The sequence below is a fragment of the Aureobasidium subglaciale genome (assembly GCF_000721755.1).
Source record: "Aureobasidium subglaciale EXF-2481 unplaced genomic scaffold scaffold_19, whole genome shotgun sequence".
Lineage (NCBI taxonomy): Eukaryota > Fungi > Ascomycota > Dothideomycetes > Dothideales > Saccotheciaceae > Aureobasidium > Aureobasidium subglaciale.
In genome coordinates, this window is record NW_013566976.1 from 72,013 (window position 1) to 89,298 (window position 17,286).

Genomic DNA, 17,286 nt, shown 5'->3' on the forward strand with positions numbered 1-17,286 from the left:
AACTTGCGCGTGCTCCGCAAGGCTTCCCAAAGATTGGAATGAGTCACAAATTGCGACAAACAAGATCTCGTTCTGCTGAATGCTACTCGCATAACTTCGCAACACTTCTAATTCACGCTTCCATATTCAAGACTCCCGCAACCAACAACAGAACAACGAACTACATCATGCCGGCCGTCAACACAAGATTTCTCGCAATCTCCGACACTCATGGGCTGGATATCCATGTGAACACTGACCACGCCTTTCGGCTACCTCTACCAAAAGTTGATGTCTTGTTACACTGCGGTGATCTTACTCAAGTCGGAGGACATGGATCTCTCCGTAAGGCTCTCAAGATGCTAGGGGAAATAGAAGCAGAGCTCAAGCTAGTCATCGCCGGTAACCATGATCTTGAGCTTGATGGTGACTACTGGCTTAAGCATCTTGACGAGGAAGGCGGCGACGAGCCGGAAGAGCATGACCAAGCTGTAGCTATCATGAAGAGTCCTCTAGCAAGGGACGCTGGTGTCATATACTTAGACGAAGGCACGCACCACTTCACCCTCCAAAATGGCGCCTCCTTCTCAATTTACGTCTCCCTATACTCGCCTGCATTTGGCGACTGGGCCTTTGGATCAGTACCTTCTCACGACAGATTCACTGATCTGCAGTCTCCTGTCGACATATTTATGACGCATGGACCGCCAAAAGGCATACTAGATCTTTGTCCTCAAGACAATGTCGGCTGCGAACACACTCTTCGCGCTCTTCAACGCGTCAAGCCCATGCTGCACTGCTTTGAACACATCCATGAGGGCTACGGGGCGCAAACGATCACATGGGATGACAAGCACCCTCGAGCTTCTCAGCCAGCAAGCGTCAGCAAACATGATCGATGGAATATTGTTTGCAAGAGCAACAAAGCGCAAGAAACACTCCTCATCAATGCTGCTATACAGGGGGATAATGGTGCTTTCTGCAACGCAGCTTGGCTTGTGACCCTACCACTAAGCGCGCACAATTAACGCTTTGGCCAGAAGCAGCCTGCGATTAGAAGCATCGTGCATTGCGGCAAAGTCCATCCAGCGCAATCATCTGCTCGAGAGATGTGGTAGCAGACCTTTTCCAAACAATCAGCATATTATTGCATCACGAAATCACAGACTTTCTTATTTGCCTTCTCACAGGATTTCAAAGTGCATTTCAGTCTACAAGTTTGCTCTTTCTTTCCCATTGTCCTTGACGTGCTGACAAACTTCCGATATTGTTATACTAACTAGAATGACAAGCTTTCGCGACGATATATTGAGGCCCTCCCGCCTTGATGTACCGTCCATCGTAGACTCCAGAGACGACAGCTATGGATGAAAATCTTTCGCCAAGATCCAGAAAGAACAAGAGAGCCTCTCTTCAGGATGCCTTCCCAGGCTTGAAGATCGACTCTGCCAAGGACACTGCCCCAGCAAGCGCATCCACGCAATCATCCTCTGTTTTACGTTTGACTTCTTGTCTGGAAGGTTCATTTAGCAAGGGATGGCCACCATCAATTCGTAGCTCTGCCGCTCCGCAGACAGCTTCATCAAGGTGAGAACAGGGAGATTCTCATTGGGCAGTAGAGGGATTGACTCGAGATGACAGCGCAGGAGCCTTCACTCTCCGGCTGGAGGAAGGTCACCGTGTGTATGATGATCGATGGCGATTGGATCATTCAGTTGTTGATACGGAGCTTGACGTGAAGATCGAGTTCGGTGCTGCTGAACAGGTCATGAACGAAATTTCTGCCTTCATCGACTCCAGCAAAGCCTCGCTCGAAGACATTGAAGCAGTCATCCTTAAAGAATTGACGTTAGCAGTGTTCGGCTCCAACAAGCTTGACAAAGTCGGCCTTGGCCTGGACGAAACCTTTCACCTCTGTATGAGAATCTTACGAGGAGAGATTGATGTCGAGTACGAAGACAGGTACGGAGCTCATAATATGTACCAATCTGTGACCCAAGATCGTGTGACTGATGCACGTATGCAGAACTGAAGACTGTCAGAAGAAGATCGACGCATTCGCTCTGAAAGGTCTGAAGTCCGGCGAAGTCAAGGTGGCACGCTCTAGGCGCGAAGTCGTACAGCACGCCGCTGCTTTTCGACATATCATTACTGTGTTTGTGAAGCGCAACCAATCGATGACCGAGGAACTGATAAAAGAGACCGATGCTATACTCGTTCGCGGCCTTTCTGGTGAAGACGCTGGTGTCCTCAGCTCTAAGTCGTACGCGACGCTTCTGTACATCAGTCCGTGTGCATAGGTCTCTAATATGTAGTGCGGATGTGGTAATATTCAGATCGGAGTATACCATTCGTACAACTCTCGAGGAGTGGCGAGGGTGCAGCGAGGCATAGTTGCTTCCTAGTTGAGATTAAATCCGAACCCGCTGTATTCTTGCACGATCACATTCAGGAGTCCGCGCCGAGCCCGAAAGCTTCAACATTCTAAACCTTTCCGTCGAGCTCCGTGAGCATGCCGTCAGATCACCGGCAGTCGGGTCAGTGCTCTCAGGGTCACCGGACCCGTAATCATCGACAGCAAGATCACCGAAAAGATCACTCGGAGCAGGATCACCGTCGCTCCGTGTCAGAGCTATATAATCAGCCTTTTCCTCCCTCAAAACCACAACATCCATCCTCAAAACATCCACAAACAAACCATAACCGCCTCACACGCATATAACATCCACTCTTCGAAGTCTTTCAATCATCTATCATCTTCAATCCTCAACCACAACAATCAACACATATCAACTCAAAACAACCAAGATGTCTTCCATCCAGGCTTTGCGCGACTTGATCATGCGTAAGCGCTTTCGATCCATGCTCCGCCCCTGACTTATGCCTCCATTCTCCTCCCTGATGCGCCATCCACTTGTTGTTCTTGTCGTTGATGTCCTCAGTGAATGTCTCTTGAAAATATTCATCTCGAGAACATTGTCATGTCAACCTCTGTCATGAAGCGCGGCGACCTAGCCCTCTACACTGTCTACGTCGTCGTCGGCCCTCATCGTGCCACTCTTGCCCGCGCCAGTGGTGGTTCCATTGAAGAGGTACTCAAGATCATGGCTCGCGACACCAGCGTTTGAGCATCACACTACCATCAAGACTATCATCAAGAGGGAAGGCAGAGAGGATTTCGAATCACAGGGAGCGCGGAGTTGGAAAATACCCACTGTTGTTGTTTTTGTTGTTTTTGGTCGCGCACGCGTTTGGAAGTTCATGTTCGCTCACTTTCGAGCCATGACTTCACTTCAATTCCCTCGTTGAGAGGCTGACAATCAATCACTTGTTTGCATACACATTTTTTGCTTCATCACGATGCTTTCACTGGAGACGCTTCACTGCTGTCCCAGTTTATGTTCACTACTTCCCCTCGCTGTCTGTGTCAATTGCTTGTCTTCTTGTCTGTCTCGCTCGCTTCCCTGCCTACGCTCACTACTTGTCTCCTCTCACTTACATTTCCAACGGTCTTGTGTACAGTATAGGTTGGTGACAGAGAGCGCCAAGGAGATACGGTCTGACGGCAGGTCATGGATTACATCCATGCCATCATGACGAGTCCGTGGCGCTGAATGTCCTCACCGCACTTTCTTGGTTGGGTAGGTTGCAGTCCAATCATCTTTTACCCGCCTCGTAGACACGACACAGTCGTATCGACTGTCAAAGTAACAAACAATTGCTGGAAATCTTCTATATATTGCTGACTTCAGCGTCCCGGGCTGATGGCCTAGTCAACAACAACAACAACAACCTGTTGTCTTTCCAAGTCGCTCTTCAGTCACAATGTCAGACATTCTTGCATTGCGTGCAGCTATCAAGGGCGAGTCTCAATGTTTTAGTCACGTATATCCTCCTACTAACAGAATCAGACGCCGCGCTCGTCCTCTACCCGCACAGCAGAGATGTACTGATCCTACATACGCCCATCAGTCGGAATAGTCACAGCGTCTTGCTTGTCAACGAGCTCCACAGACCACTGATGAGCGCTCATGGAGTCAATATGGTAGATGCTCTACATCTGGTCCTCGACTTTCTGGGGCACAGACTTTTCCAGCGGTTTCCAGAGATCAGACCTACCAGACCTCAGCACCGTCGTCGGGCTTCCGATATCTGGGCTGGCGGACAAGCGGGAGATGACACTCGGAGTACAGTTTCTGCTCACAGCTGGGTAGACATTTACGAGTGGTGTAGCATTCTCTCAAGATCTCCCATGACTCTGGGGAAGCAGATGGCATAATTAGCAAATTTGCACCGGTGCGGCACTAGCAGAATGCCTTACCATACCAATCAGTCTTTTGAACCCCCTCGTCCAGGTTAGTGTGACAGCAGGCTGACGGAACGCATAATTCCTATCAAACATGCTCTGATATATGTCAATGTATGGTGAAATGACTTGTCGAGAGTGGCTTAGACAAACATGCGTTGTGTAGCCTGATCAAACTTTTGAAACTTATATGGCGCCATTCCTCCATATGTGATCCAGGGGTCTGCTCAGTCAAATGCTTGGAGCCGTCAAATTGAGCTGCTGTCCAAGTATTGCTGTCTTCTTTGCTCGAATAGAGACGGTTGCAGACATATTTTCCTCTCTTTGTTCCTTTGTTGATGAATTCATTCCATTGTTTGCTCTGAATGCCTCCGACGATAGCTTCGTACAGCGAAGAAGGTGTGAGGAACATTGGATCGTCAGTGATACTTACTTTACATCTCGGTTGCTAGCTAGTATACTGAACAAGACCACCAGTCCCTCGTCTACATCTATTTGAAAGCATCCAGAATCCGACTAGCCAACTTCAAAGCGGGAGTGACAAGGTCGTAGTCTTCCGTGGATATGTTTTTCCATACCCGCGGTCGGAGAATCAGGTGGATTGAGGAAACAACAGGTTCCCAACCTCGCGCCTTTCGGATAAAAGCTCCAGTTAAATGTTCTTCTGCTTTGAGCTCGAACTTCGGGATAACAGGGAACTCCGAGTCAGGGAGATTGACAAAGCCTTTTGCGTTTAGCTCTTCGATACCGATGGCAATTATGGTGTCGTCAAAAGCTATTGTCGAGTCTGTAAGACTAACCACGAGATCTTTCAGGTATTTGGACATGTCGCAACGGTTAAGAAATCTGACACCTTATATCGTCGGCTTGTAAGATACTGCATCTGCGACATAATCATCGTTTGGTCCAATTCATTAATGTAGCCGGATGCGGACTTGAACAAAGTCAAAGCTTGGAAGAGAACCGAGACCTGAGGCTGGCAGTCAATCTCAAGAATTGAGAACAAAGAAACCACCTATCATATTCTAGATCACCAGCTTAGAACCCATGCGACGACGTTAAGATTGCTTTTGATCAGGAGCGCCGGGAGGTGGAAGTGGCTACCGCCGAGACGAAACGCTCATTGCATACATGACATCCTCATGCCGGCCATAATATGTAAAACATACATTTCTTTCATTACATCGGCGAAGCCCGACGACGAAGACCGAGCTGTACGGCAAGATTGAGAAATTCGAAGTGCCTAGAGGACAGGAGTATGAGCGATGCTGGATTTTCAGCCCGTGAGCAGGGAGGAAGCAACATGATCCCCGGCTGAAGCCTGTGGTCGCTCCTCCAACATAACGGTCAGACGTTTCAACCATCCTAAACACATTACACCAAAACTGGCCAACAAGCAAACACCCGTAAACAAAATCACTGGTCTATATCGCTGTGGTTCCGACACCTCTTGCTGACCTGCAACCAGTAATCCTCCAGTTGGTCCGGCAAGCACATTTCCTACGCCCTTCTGAAAATTCAGCAGGCCAAAGACCATTGGTGAGGCAGCTGGATCGGAGGTCATGGAAGACGTCATCCTTGCCCAAAGAGCTGTGAAGCCTGCTGCGAAAAATCCGTACAATAGGCTGAAGATCACAAGAGTAGGGAGATGAGTGGAAGTGTACCAAAGTCCTAGTGTTGACGCGCCTGCAATAGATATACTGACAGCGGCAAGGAAAGTGGTGGAAATATTGTTGCGGTCAGACAGGAAGCCAAAGGTGAATTGTCCGAGGACCTGAGAAATACTCATCAGGGCTAAGAGCATTGGTCCTGTTTTGGGAGAGAGTTGCAAAGATGATGCAAAAGAGGGAAGGTAGAGCCCGGGAAAGAAATAGCCGAATCCTTGCAATAAATTCGCAGACGAGAAGATCCAAAAGGCAGGTAAGCGTAGGAACATCCAGTCGATCTTTCTTGTTGTCGCATTTCTCGAGACTGGTAATCTGCCTTTCAAGAAAGGAATCAGCGGACCTGTGAGTACTATGAGAGCAACAGCCACAGCTCTCAGAGTAGTCCTAAATCCATACTGTTGCAGCAGTGTCTGCAATAGAAATGGCATGAATGCGCCAGAGAAGCCAGATGCAGCACACAAGATACCATAAGCCATTCCTCTCTTTGCAACCCAATACTCATCCACCATAGACAAGATGGGATAATAGAAGACCAGAAAGCCAAGCCCATAAGCTACTCCTTGAGATAGAATTAGAGCTTCCAGACTTGACGCAAAAGATCCAGCTACTAGGCCAAGAATACAGATTGGCCCTATGACCTACATATCAGCTCATCCTTATCTCACCAGCAGCTCACCCACGAAAGATCACTTACACCCCACCCAAATCATCTCTCGCCTCCACCTCCCAAACCTCTGTAAACACAGCATAGATACCGGAGCCCCCAAATACCCCAATCCAGAAGCCACAGTGCCAACCACAGAGATGTATCCCGACTTTGCGAATTCAGGTGTTTTAGAGTAGTATTCCTGAAATACACCAAAAGACAGTGGAAAGCCCCAGAGTAATGTTTCGAATACGAAAGCGGCAGCGAGGAGTTTGTAGGCTGCAAGGCCGCCGTCTGTGGGGGCAAGGGTTCGATCATGGTTGCTGGTGGGGGAAAGTAGTTCTAGGTCGGTGGGTTGGCGTGATGAGGGAGATGGTGCTGGAGTATCTGCGGAGGTGCTTTGGATGGCGACTCCTTGTGGTAACGAGATGGATATAAACGTTATGTCGTTCATGATAGTAGAAGTGTCACGAGTTTGTAGTTTGTTACTTTAGGAAAAGACACGCGACGGGATGAGTGTTGCAGGAGATGATGAGGGACTTCAACAACCGCGGTTGAAGCCTGGCATGCCTCGGCTCCGTTGCTTTCGTCGTCTTCCAAAATGATTCTCGCAAGGCGAAGCCCGCTAGAGGTTTATTTTGACTGAACAATTAGCCTCCATACAAAAGACGATTGATCACACTACAGAGCGATTGTCCGTTGGAAAGAGTCCGCTATGTTGTGCTTCTCTTGTCAGAGTGAAGAGCGAACAGGGTCATCCCCACAGCATTGGTTGTTGATTTTTGCAGATCCCGACTATCGTCAACTGCACAGTATACGACTCGCCAGATACCCCAGACGAGTGAACAGATGTGAACCGCGTAGCTGTACAGTATTTCATGGAAGCTGTCCTCGGCTATTGAGCAAGGTTCTGTCAAGACGTAGCAATGTGAGGCTCATCATGACACTTTCAATGTCCCCTCTCGCCGTTCTAAGTAGCCATCGCCATCTGTTGGTCAACTCGGTCAGCCGACTGGACTCTGTTCGTGTCGTCACTATGACCAATATTCTTGTCAGGAGCGATGGAGCGATAGCAAAATTGCTCGGCAAGACTGCAAGGATTATCAGCTTCGCATCGAGGGCGGGTATTCTCAACCACATCAACATACACTTGTGCTAGTAGGCGCTCCGCGCTCTCGATGGAAGATTCTCCAAAAAATGTACAACTTTGATGCACCGCTCTTCGGCCTCTTGCCTTACCCGCTCGTGCTCGTTCTGCTCGACAGATTTCGGTGTTTTATTAAGAGGGCGGAGTATAACAGCATCCTGACAGCATGATGGGCGAGAGTGGCGGATACCGTCCGGTCAAGTCTGAATCGATCAGTGACAGCCGATCTGTCAAGCTCGACGAATTCGTTCCAGGAGCTTTCCCATGTTTCAAGTCGACCTCGCAACGGCTTGGCCAGGTCTAGAAAGATAGATAGATTTGTGGCAGTCGCTTTCGATGTACGCACGGTATAGAAGGTCTCGAGAATACCCGACAGAATGATTGTAAGCTCGACCAGCTGCTGGAAGGTCGACCTGGCAGCCACTGAATCACTCACGGTACAAACTGGATGAGCAGATGCCTGTCCTTTGGACTCGAAATCGCCGCTCGTCAAAGGCAAGACATCAAAAGCGTTAGAATTGATATGACTGGCGAGGCCAGCGGTAGGCAATGTCCATTTATCAATCACAAATGTGGCCCACCAGAGTCTTCGTCGCAGTCTTTTCTCCCATACCGGTACATCTTGCTAAGTTGAACAATCCGTAGACAGGCCAAGAGTATGTGCAAGACCTACTGTCCAGGCCACTAGACTCCACTGAAAGCCAGAACCTTGTACGCATGGCACATTATTCTCGCGTTGCAGTAACAGTAGCCAAGCTTGCAGGGTGGAAAGATGTGGTCTGTGAATCTCGTGTGAGACTGCTTGCTAAGCGACACGCGCGAGATTTTGGATGGAGGGTTACGACTGATCCAAAATTGTTGACAGAACGTCGTCGTACACCATGAATGGTGCTGCAGAGACGTAAACCATAGCACGCAAAGAGACAGGCAAGCCGTGAAATACGTCAAGCATATATCTGTCATCGCCGAGCATTTGTGTCCGAGACAATACAGGTAGATGTGGGTAGATGTACCTGAAGTGAAGTTTGAGTAGACGCAGACCCATATCGTCGGACACCGCCCTGAGTTCCACGTTGAGGGATTCCATAATCGTTTCTTCCAGACGCGGATTGTGATTGTCGTAGGCACTATGTGCATTCATCACGGATACTAGATGACTATGTGTGACTAGGTGACAAGACCTCGTTGGTCCATCTTGTGACTCATGCTTGATTATTCTGGAGCATCTCTAGCCACAAACATAGAAGAAACGCTTTGTCACCATTGTACACGCGGACAGAACGAAGCACTGGAAGAACGAAGCACTGGAAGAACGAAGCACTGGAAGAACGAAGCACTGGAAGAACGAAGCACTGGAAGAACGAAGCACTGGAAGAACGCGATTGCGATTACTGTAGTCAGATGTCGGTTCGTATGATTTGACTAGTAAGAATAGCTCAACAACTGTCTGTCTTTGCAAGTCTATCTTCCACCATCCCAATTGATATATCCATGTTCGACGTCTGCTTCCAACGAATTTCTGTCCGTATCTGATAGTCGGTCGTTCTCGTATCTGGAGGACATCTCACGCGCCATGAGGTTCCAAGGTGATGTTGTTTTTGGTGTGTTTTGTGTTGGGGCTTTTGTCGATGCTGAGGCTCCTCTCTGTTCACAAGCGGGCTCACAATGATGTCGTCGACTTTTGATGCCTCTGGGCTAGCGGGGCCTTGACAAGTAGTGGTCGGATAGAGACGACATCATGGCCAGCTAGCTGAGGACGAGTGAAGGTGTTTATTTCTGTGATTGGTGTCAGCGTTCATGGTCTAGCTACACAGGAAAAGCATGGAGGCGTCATGAGATGAAGCTGAAATCCATATGGCTCATGACAAAAGAAAACGTGGATCGAGAAGGATCACTCACGCCGCAAGTGCAACTACCGGCAGCACAGCCGCAGCTGGAACAAGAACATGAAGCGTTACCGCAGCCACCAGCCATGTTTGTTGATGTTGAGTTGAAGATTTGGTTGTTGGAAAGTGGGCAGAGATGAACGGAAGGCTGAAAGTCGAGTGAAAGCTTTGATAATGTTGATGTGTGTAGCTGAGAAGATTAGCGGTGGCAGATGGCCAAGTATATATACCAGCTGAGCAACTTGTGCGTGCGAGACTTGTGCGTTGGTTGGGGGTATGTGCTTCAGCTTCCCAGCATGTTGGACCCTGCGTCAATTGTGCTGAGCGGGCTTACAGAGCCCAATAAGACTTGGCAAATCATCTTGCCACGTTCGAGGAACTTGAGTCTTTTGTGCTGTGCTGACCTACATCAAGCTCTCGACCTATGAGATCGTCGGTGGTCATGAGAGCCATAGCATTACATGATACGACACTCGCTACGCACAAGTCGCGCGGAAGGCCTATCTTTCTACAGGCACAAATCTCGCAAACCCAAAAGCTGGAGAAGCACAAACCTCGCAGAAGCTGTTCGGCATTCGCTCAAGCCTCGCACCTGATTTCGAGGGGTCAGCTTGTTGACGATCTCCTCCCCTCGCTAAGAGTTCCAGACCATGAAACTTGCTCAAGTATATTGATGTATTGCTGCGACAGCGGGACCATCAGATGGTTGAAGGAGTCTTGGGAGGTCGAGGTCGGGTAAAGTCGGCCGCCTTGGCGAGCTCTCGCGTCGAGTTGCTACTTTGGAGAGAGCCAACGCGTCGAGTCCTTTGTTCCCTGCCTTGCCCGCATCTCGTCGCACCTCAAATACAACAAAGTCGCATGGGAGCTTTCGACACCGTGTGTAGTGGTGTCACAAGCGCTTCGTTCACAAACTCGAATGTATCGACTTCTAATTTCGATGCCATTCGAGGCACTGTGTATACGTCGACTTCAGAGGCTTCCGCTTGTTCAATTGCCTTGAGAAGGATACGGAGGCCTCCAACAGATTGCCGGTCAAGTTTGCATGATCATGTGCGCATTATCGACCACAATGTAGAGCAGTGATATGGTCGCAAACCCAGCGTATGACTGGGAGGTATGTCGTTCTTATGTCGTTGCAGAGGTCTGCGATTTCCTACCTAAAGCGGTTTCTTGTTCCCTCATGCAAAATTGCTGCGAATAACCGACACGCCAATTTTGGTGAGCTCCGTCATTGTGTTCGTCTCAACTCCCTTGTGTTTCCCTTTCGCTGTATTATCCGTGGCTATCTCTCTCTACGTAACTTTGCTCAAAGAAAATCTCTCGAGGCCGTCAAGGATGTTGGCAGGCTACGAGACAAGTGCTCGCGAGCATGTATTCAGGAGTCTCTTCAAGAGAGCCAGCGACAGCTTTGATTCGGAAGACTTTGAGGAGAGCGAGCGCCTCTGCCGTCTTCTGTTGAATTACGCTGATCTCAGCATTTACCACCAGGCAGGCTGTCATCGTATCCTTTCTCTCGGTGACGAGAACTTTCTGTATGTCGGATCGCTAGATGGGCCGATGCCTCTGCTAACCACAATCAAAGCTGGCATGCTGAACAAGCTGTGAACTTGTATGAGCAACTCTTCTACCCTGACGGCGAGGCTCTTGCAGACCATCTTCTCAGCGACGTCCAAGTTCGGAAACGGAACGATATCCTTCAACATGCCTACAGCAATCTTGCACAAGCTGAACAAGATCATTTCGAGATACGGTGCGATTACATGGAGCGATACGATCGGTTCAAGGCCATCTTTGGCTGTACGCCTGCCAAAAGTGATGTTAGTGCAATTTGCCTATACCGACACAGCCAACGCTATCGCTTAGCTATCGACGGGAATCTTGAGAGTTACGAACTGTTCGTCGAAAGAGCATTCCGCATGAGAGGAGAGGATAGGACGGACTGCAGCCAAATTTGAGGAGTACACAACACGTGCAGTAGTCACGTTGGGCTGGATGTTTTCATACCGTCATTGGCACAGCAGCTTAAATCTCGTTGACAGACGGTTCACTGACTCGTCTTGGACGGTATTGACTGTGCTAGCAGAGTTCACAATCGTTGTCGTGTTGAACCATCGTCAATCCCGGTACGTTATCAAGTGGTCTGCGTCGTTCAGACCTCTCTCGTTGCCCGACGCCCTAGCTCTGGCCAACACAGACTTTCAACTTCATTCACTACGCCTGGTCGCCAAGGTACGCGACGTCGTGCATCACACCACATACGCATACTACGCTCTATTACCGGTCCTCCCACTACAAACCAACTTCCACACATCAGCAACGATGTCACAAGAACCAGCTTCGAGGCAGATCGACCTGCGCACACCCGATGAAGACTTCGAGAAGCGCGCAGATCAATCTGACAACGACGTCGTTGACGACATGAACGACGAGATCAGCAACCACTTCGACGGCACGAACGACGTAATCGGTGGTGACCACGATGAGTACCCATGCCTTCCTCGCCTTCTCAAGTTCATCTCGACTTCATCCACAAAACCACCCTCAGAAGTTGTGAGAAATGGGATCTCATTCGTCTCGCCTACATCGCAAAGGGGCTGCTCAATGGCGAGTGGGATCAAGCCCCTCCACCCCTCGAACCAAAGATCAGCGCGTTAATCGTCATCGACTTTTGCTGCTTGCCCTCAGAAACTGTTTCATGGTTCACCGCGACAACATGAATGTCCTCTTGACCGACGCCCCCTTACATGCTGCCCGGGTTCTACGATCCTTACTCGGAGGCATCCCTCGACGCGATCGCCGGGCTGACCAAGAGATACCACGACTACATCAAAGCTGGACCGCAACCCAGCATGAACCCCGATCCTACCCCTATCGACGATCCGGAGTTTGAGGTCTTGAAGGAAGAGAGCATGCGTGGTTTGAAGGAGTCGATGGTTGAGATGGACAAGATGATGAACGAGATGCTCGAGGAGGCTGTCAGGGATGTTCATGTATTCGTCGGCTCGGGTCTCCAAGCTATCGAGGGGCCCCCTGACAATATGGGACAAGCTGAGGTTTTGGTCGCCTTCGCAAAGACCATCATCGCCTCTCTGCCTGAAGATCTCCGCTAGCCCTCATCACTCGTATAGATATAGCATCCCGTCCGCTCTGCGTGATGCCACTGTTCTGTGCTTATTGATATGCAGCATCATTTGTAGAAATGTGTATACGCACGCTGAGAGGACAAGACTGCGGGCCGAGAAGGGGAGCTCTCAGCAGATGCTCAGGAAGAGCGAAAAACACTCTGCATTGCAACGCCACAGTACAACCAGGAGTCTTGTCGAGAAAGCAGTGTCACTTTTGCTAATGACACTGTGCCACCTGCGCTGCCATGTAGCGACCTGAGTATTCACTCCCGCGACCCTGGCGGTCTACTTCTCTCCTTGATCAGCATGTACATATCCAGAGCAGCGTAGCTTCTTCCAGCATCGTCTCATGAGATTGTAGAACACCAGGGAGATTAACAAAGGCAAGATAGAAATATTGATGGATATGTTTTTCTTTCATATTTCTTGTGACAGCGTAAATATACATTAAAATAGGTCTTGTGTCATTCACAATGGCCATTGGGGGGGAATGCTGTTCCCCACCTTTTCCCTCATTTCCCATGAAACACTACATCAGAAGTGAACTCTCTCCGTCTAATAAAAACATCTTACGTTCCTAGTCTAGTAAACCATTTACAAAAGGTAAGCAGCAACACCGAAAACACCAGCGAGAGCGGCAGAGACACCGGCCTTGGAGGCAGCACCGGTGTAGGAGATGGGGGTGTAGGTGGAAGTGGCATTCTTGCCAACAGTGCCGTTGGCGTAGGTGTAGCCACCAGTGCTGACAGTCAAGATGGAGCTCAAAGTCTTGCTGACAGCTGCGGAAGCAGAGGAAGAGGCAGCAGCAGAGGACGAAGAAGAGGAGATGTTAGGATCGGTGATGGGGTCGTTGGCAGAGCCCTGGCAGGAAGAGCGGACAGCAGCGCAAGCGGAAGCATCAGCGTTCTGGGCAGTACGGCAAGAGGCCTCGGCGTTTGTGCAGGTGTCCTTGCACTGGGTCAATTGGCGGCGGCACTCAGAGTCATCAGCGGTGCAGGCGGAGAAGGCGGCAGAGCAGGAAGTACGGCTCCACTTGCTGCCGTTGTAGTAGCAGGAGGCGGTGAGGGCCGAGCAGAAGGTGGCATCAGCAGTTCCGGAAACGAGGCAAGTGGCCTGGATGGTGGTGCACTCGTCCTTGAAGTTGGTGAGCTCAGCGTTGCACGAGGTCACGTTGGCGCCAGTGTTGAGGCAGTTCTGGTACTTGGCTACGGTGTCGAGGGTGATGGTGTCCGAGGTCGAGTAGTAGCACTGGTTGTACTGGGTTGCGCAGGCAGCCTGGTCGGCGGAGCCAGATGACAGGCAGGCGCTGTTGATGTTTGTGCATGTGTCCCTGGATACATGGTCAGCGATTGACTTCTCACATTGCATGCATGGCCAGTTTAAACTTACTTGCAGACAGCGTTCTGGGAGTTACAGCTCTCAATTGATTGACCAGATTCACCACACTTGATGTACTTGGCAACACAGTCAGAACCACCGGGGATGATGGGGAAGGTGTTCAGGCATGAGTTGTAGTTCTTCTGGCAGACGACGGATCCAGCATCGCTCTGGTTGCATGCATCAAGTCCGTTTGCACAGACGTTCTTGCACGAGGCGAGTTGAGAAGTGCAAGTGTTCTCGTCGGTGGTCAGAAGACACGACTCGTAGCTGGTGACGCAGTCCTGAGCAACAGCAATGGCGGCCAGGGAAAGGATTGCGGTAGTGTATCTCATATCTGCGGTATGGTGTGATAGGAGGTTGGAGAAGGGCGGAAGGTGAGATGCAAAAGAAGGATGTAAGAGAACAAAACACAGGGGTATGGAAGTCTTCTAATATGAACACGCAGAAAGTAACAAGAAAAACGGTGGCGGGGAGATGTGGATAGCTATATTACCGGCCACCAAGGCTGATTATGTGCATGGAAGGAAGGCCAAAGCCTCAGCCAGCTGCAAGCCATCACACCAAGGCCCCGGTTGTTCTCAACATACAACACCAGCGCTAGACAATCTTGGAGCTGTTGGATGAATCAGGAAAAATTATGGGTGCTTGAGTTTCGAAATAGCACATCGCACGGACGAAGGATTCACCTTGGGGGATCTTTTCTCGTATGCTTCGGCTCTGGGAGTGATAACGGGCCTTGTAGTCATGTTCTGTTGCCGCACAACCTCCGTTGTAAGTTGGACCGTTTGCAAATGAGTTCTCGGCTTGTTGCTGTTCTGCCTCTGTGATTAATCTCATACTGCGAGTGAAATCCCCCTGTTAGATGAGCATGGAAACAGACTTCTGTGCCTTGCATGTAAACATGCAAACTAGTCTCAGGAACATGCCATCGCTAGCTCAGGAGTTCTTTCCCAGCCTCACCCCGGAATTTCGCTAGGGCTTGCGTGTTTTTTCTCTCGCTGACAGGCCCGAGCGAGATCGCCCCGCCAGCCTCAACTCTCTTGTCTCTCAATCTTTTTCTTCCCAATACTCTGACAAGTCTTTTGCAGCAAGTTCTGCTGGCGGTTCCGCGGTGTACGTCGTCGTTGCGTCGTGTCTCCGGCACAGATTGCGAGTCCGTTTTCTCAACGCATCGCGCCGTTGTGTACGGGGACGCTGCAGAAAAAAACGGTGCAGAAATAGCAACAACAAACAGCAGTGCTTGGCAGATTGGTTTTCCCATGACATGTGGGGGGGTGAGGTTCGCTCCTCTGCCAACAGCTTTCGCGCCGGTTGTCAATCGCGACAACCGTGTGCTATGACGCATGTTCTTTTCTTCGCTTCTTTGCTGTCATCGTTCACCGAAATCCTGACATATTTGCCTTTGCATGCGTTAAGTCACGAGTGATAGTCACGATATGCAGAAATAGGTGCGACCAAGATAGAAACAGGGGGACACGAGGGTGAAGGATGCAAAGAACGAGTCGTGAAGCGTGCTTGGCAGGCAACCGAGGTAGTCGACCGACTGGCCGATACTCCAATGGCAGCCTGACAACAACATCGCATCTATTTTCGCATCTTCTTCTCGTACTCTACACTCGAATTCCTAATAGAACCTCGTCTTTAGCCTTCCAACATGGCCGAGCTAAATGTCGAGCACGACTCGAGACAGGAGAGCAAAGAGATGCTCAAGACCTCCATCGGCGGCGGTGTCGAGCTCGGTCGCCTACATCGCGAACCATACCACCTGGCAGCAGCAGGCGCGATGCTGCAGGCCGTTGGTGCTACCTCTTTCTCCAGCGCTTTATGTGCGGATGCTCCTAGCAGAATTCTGCTCATTGCCCAACGCACAGTGATCGTCTCGGCTCTGCTCATATACCTCATTGGAGTCGCAGCAGTGATACATGATGTCCGTCTGGGTCGAGTGCGCTGGCCGATGATGTTTTTCAAGGCGCTCGCATATGCACACACATCCTCAGTGATATGTTCCTGGTACATCGAGGCACCTGCAGACTGGCGTGTTCTGGGCGCTGCCATGCCAGGTACTGCGTTCGCTGTCGCCGACGGCTTGGTGCTTGACAGACGATTTGACGAGAACAAGTTTATAGAGTGACTGGAGCCGTCTCGTGCTGTCGTCTATTGTGCAACCATGACTGATTCTGACCAGGCCATCTTTGCCTTTTCATTCGACGAATGCGCCGTAGGCCGTGCTGAGGGTCAGCCTCACTCATCGCCATACACGTCTCTGTAACACTGTGCCAGATCTGGGCAGCTACAATCCATTAGCTGGGAAATTCACTAGTCGATACACGATACTGACTAAACAGACCCCTGACCAAACACAATGTGCCAGAGATATTCAAACACTCTCCCTGACGTCTGGTCATCCAGCTCGGTATTCATCAGCCATCGATGCATGCGAACATATTCACCTTTGGTCCTCTTCATAATCTGCTCTCTCGACACTGCGAATTGAGCACAGCAAGCCACGCCGATCACTTCCGGAACATCGTCATTGCCGAATATATCCTTCCAAGCAGCAGCGAATGCCACTTCAGTAGTCTTTGTCGTGTCGACAGGATCTCGGAAAGGGCGCACCTCATCCGGGCAGCCAGGATTAGGCACGCATCTCAAATTTGCATAGCCATTCCTCTCCACAAATTTGATATTCAACGAGTTCAGACTCTCGACATTGGAGTGGCGTTTTGCATCGGTATGCCATGCCCTGAGCCAGCCGAACTCATGTGAGTGTACAAATGCAACGGTCGACGGCAGTGAGTCGTATTCTTGGATCAGATACGTCAAGTAGGCATTTGCCTCTTTGCCTTCGTTGCGATCAGTATGGAGTAGCATGCTGGTGTTGTCGTCGACTGTATACACGAAAGCGTCCCATCCGATGAGTTTTGTTGTCGCCCATGCTACGTCGTCAGCTGAAAGTGCGCCCATGACTACAGCTTTGTCGTTCGCTGCAGCGACAGAATTATTTCCAGTAGGTATGATGATTGGGTCAACATTCAAAGGATGATTGCCCCCGGACGAGTTGTCAATTTCCACACTCCCTGCCTTGTCGAGTATGGCAAAGCCTGGAGCAGATCTGCTCGAGGAGTCCTCTGCCGAGCTCAATACAGTTGT

The 17,286-nt window shown here is 50.1% G+C and overlaps 10 protein-coding genes across 10 annotated transcripts; 6 read left to right on the plus strand and 4 right to left on the minus strand.

The window, feature by feature from the left end:
• Positions 1-167: 167 nt before the first annotated feature.
• Positions 168-1,007, plus strand: AUEXF2481DRAFT_7184 (uncharacterized protein; the record flags this gene model as incomplete). Its single annotated transcript, XM_013485823.1, has 1 exon — positions 168-1,007. One exon carries the CDS (start codon positions 168-170, stop codon positions 1,005-1,007), a length of 840 nt encoding a protein of 279 aa, XP_013341277.1.
• Positions 954-1,816, plus strand: AUEXF2481DRAFT_42499 (uncharacterized protein). Its single transcript, XM_013485894.1, has one exon. The coding sequence runs from the start codon at positions 1,343-1,345 to the stop codon at positions 1,568-1,570; it is 228 nt and encodes a 75-aa protein (XP_013341348.1). The 5' UTR covers positions 954-1,342; the 3' UTR covers positions 1,571-1,816.
• AUEXF2481DRAFT_361221 (uncharacterized protein) lies at positions 1,660-2,602 on the plus strand. The gene is made up of 2 exons (XM_013485985.1): positions 1,660-1,941; positions 2,006-2,602. The coding sequence occupies exons 1-2, from the start codon at positions 1,748-1,750 to the stop codon at positions 2,277-2,279; spliced, it is 468 nt and encodes a 155-aa protein (XP_013341439.1). The 5' UTR covers positions 1,660-1,747; the 3' UTR covers positions 2,280-2,602.
• Positions 2,603-4,725: 2,123 nt separating this feature from the next.
• Positions 4,726-5,246, minus strand: AUEXF2481DRAFT_81855 (uncharacterized protein). The gene has a single exon (XM_013485969.1). It carries the CDS (start codon positions 5,110-5,112, stop codon positions 4,777-4,779), a length of 336 nt encoding a protein of 111 aa, XP_013341423.1. The 5' UTR covers positions 5,113-5,246; the 3' UTR covers positions 4,726-4,776.
• Positions 5,247-5,435: 189 nt separating this feature from the next.
• On the minus strand, positions 5,436-7,100 carry AUEXF2481DRAFT_42503 (uncharacterized protein). The gene is made up of 2 exons (XM_013485895.1): positions 6,647-7,100; positions 5,436-6,583 (listed from the first exon to the last, which is right to left on the minus strand). Exons 1-2 carry the CDS (start codon positions 7,050-7,052, stop codon positions 5,562-5,564), a joined length of 1,428 nt encoding a protein of 475 aa, XP_013341349.1. The 5' UTR covers positions 7,053-7,100; the 3' UTR covers positions 5,436-5,561.
• Positions 7,101-7,115: 15 nt separating this feature from the next.
• On the plus strand, positions 7,116-7,975 carry AUEXF2481DRAFT_361214 (uncharacterized protein). Its single transcript, XM_013485986.1, has one exon. The coding sequence runs from the start codon at positions 7,314-7,316 to the stop codon at positions 7,755-7,757; it is 444 nt and encodes a 147-aa protein (XP_013341440.1). The 5' UTR covers positions 7,116-7,313; the 3' UTR covers positions 7,758-7,975.
• Positions 7,976-10,966: 2,991 nt separating this feature from the next.
• Positions 10,967-12,286, plus strand: AUEXF2481DRAFT_7187 (uncharacterized protein; the record flags this gene model as incomplete). Its single annotated transcript, XM_013485824.1, has 3 exons — positions 10,967-11,163; positions 11,214-11,428; positions 11,712-12,286. 3 exons carry the CDS (start codon positions 10,967-10,969, stop codon positions 12,284-12,286), a joined length of 987 nt encoding a protein of 328 aa, XP_013341278.1.
• A 1,064-nt stretch (positions 12,287-13,350) lies between these two features.
• On the minus strand, positions 13,351-14,468 carry AUEXF2481DRAFT_31690 (uncharacterized protein; the record flags this gene model as incomplete). The annotated part of the gene is made up of 2 exons (XM_013485859.1): positions 13,351-14,086; positions 14,146-14,468. 2 exons carry the CDS (start codon positions 14,466-14,468, stop codon positions 13,351-13,353), a joined length of 1,059 nt encoding a protein of 352 aa, XP_013341313.1.
• Positions 14,469-15,596: 1,128 nt separating this feature from the next.
• Positions 15,597-16,416, plus strand: AUEXF2481DRAFT_361950 (uncharacterized protein). Its single transcript, XM_013485987.1, has 2 exons — positions 15,597-16,263; positions 16,322-16,416. The coding sequence occupies exons 1-2, from the start codon at positions 15,791-15,793 to the stop codon at positions 16,356-16,358; spliced, it is 510 nt and encodes a 169-aa protein (XP_013341441.1). The 5' UTR covers positions 15,597-15,790; the 3' UTR covers positions 16,359-16,416.
• AUEXF2481DRAFT_362078 (uncharacterized protein) lies at positions 16,194-17,199 on the minus strand. Its single transcript, XM_013485988.1, has 2 exons — positions 16,475-17,199; positions 16,194-16,426 (listed from the first exon to the last, which is right to left on the minus strand). Exons 1-2 carry the CDS (start codon positions 17,098-17,100, stop codon positions 16,378-16,380), a joined length of 675 nt encoding a protein of 224 aa, XP_013341442.1. The 5' UTR covers positions 17,101-17,199; the 3' UTR covers positions 16,194-16,377.
• Positions 17,200-17,286: the final 87 nt, after the last annotated feature.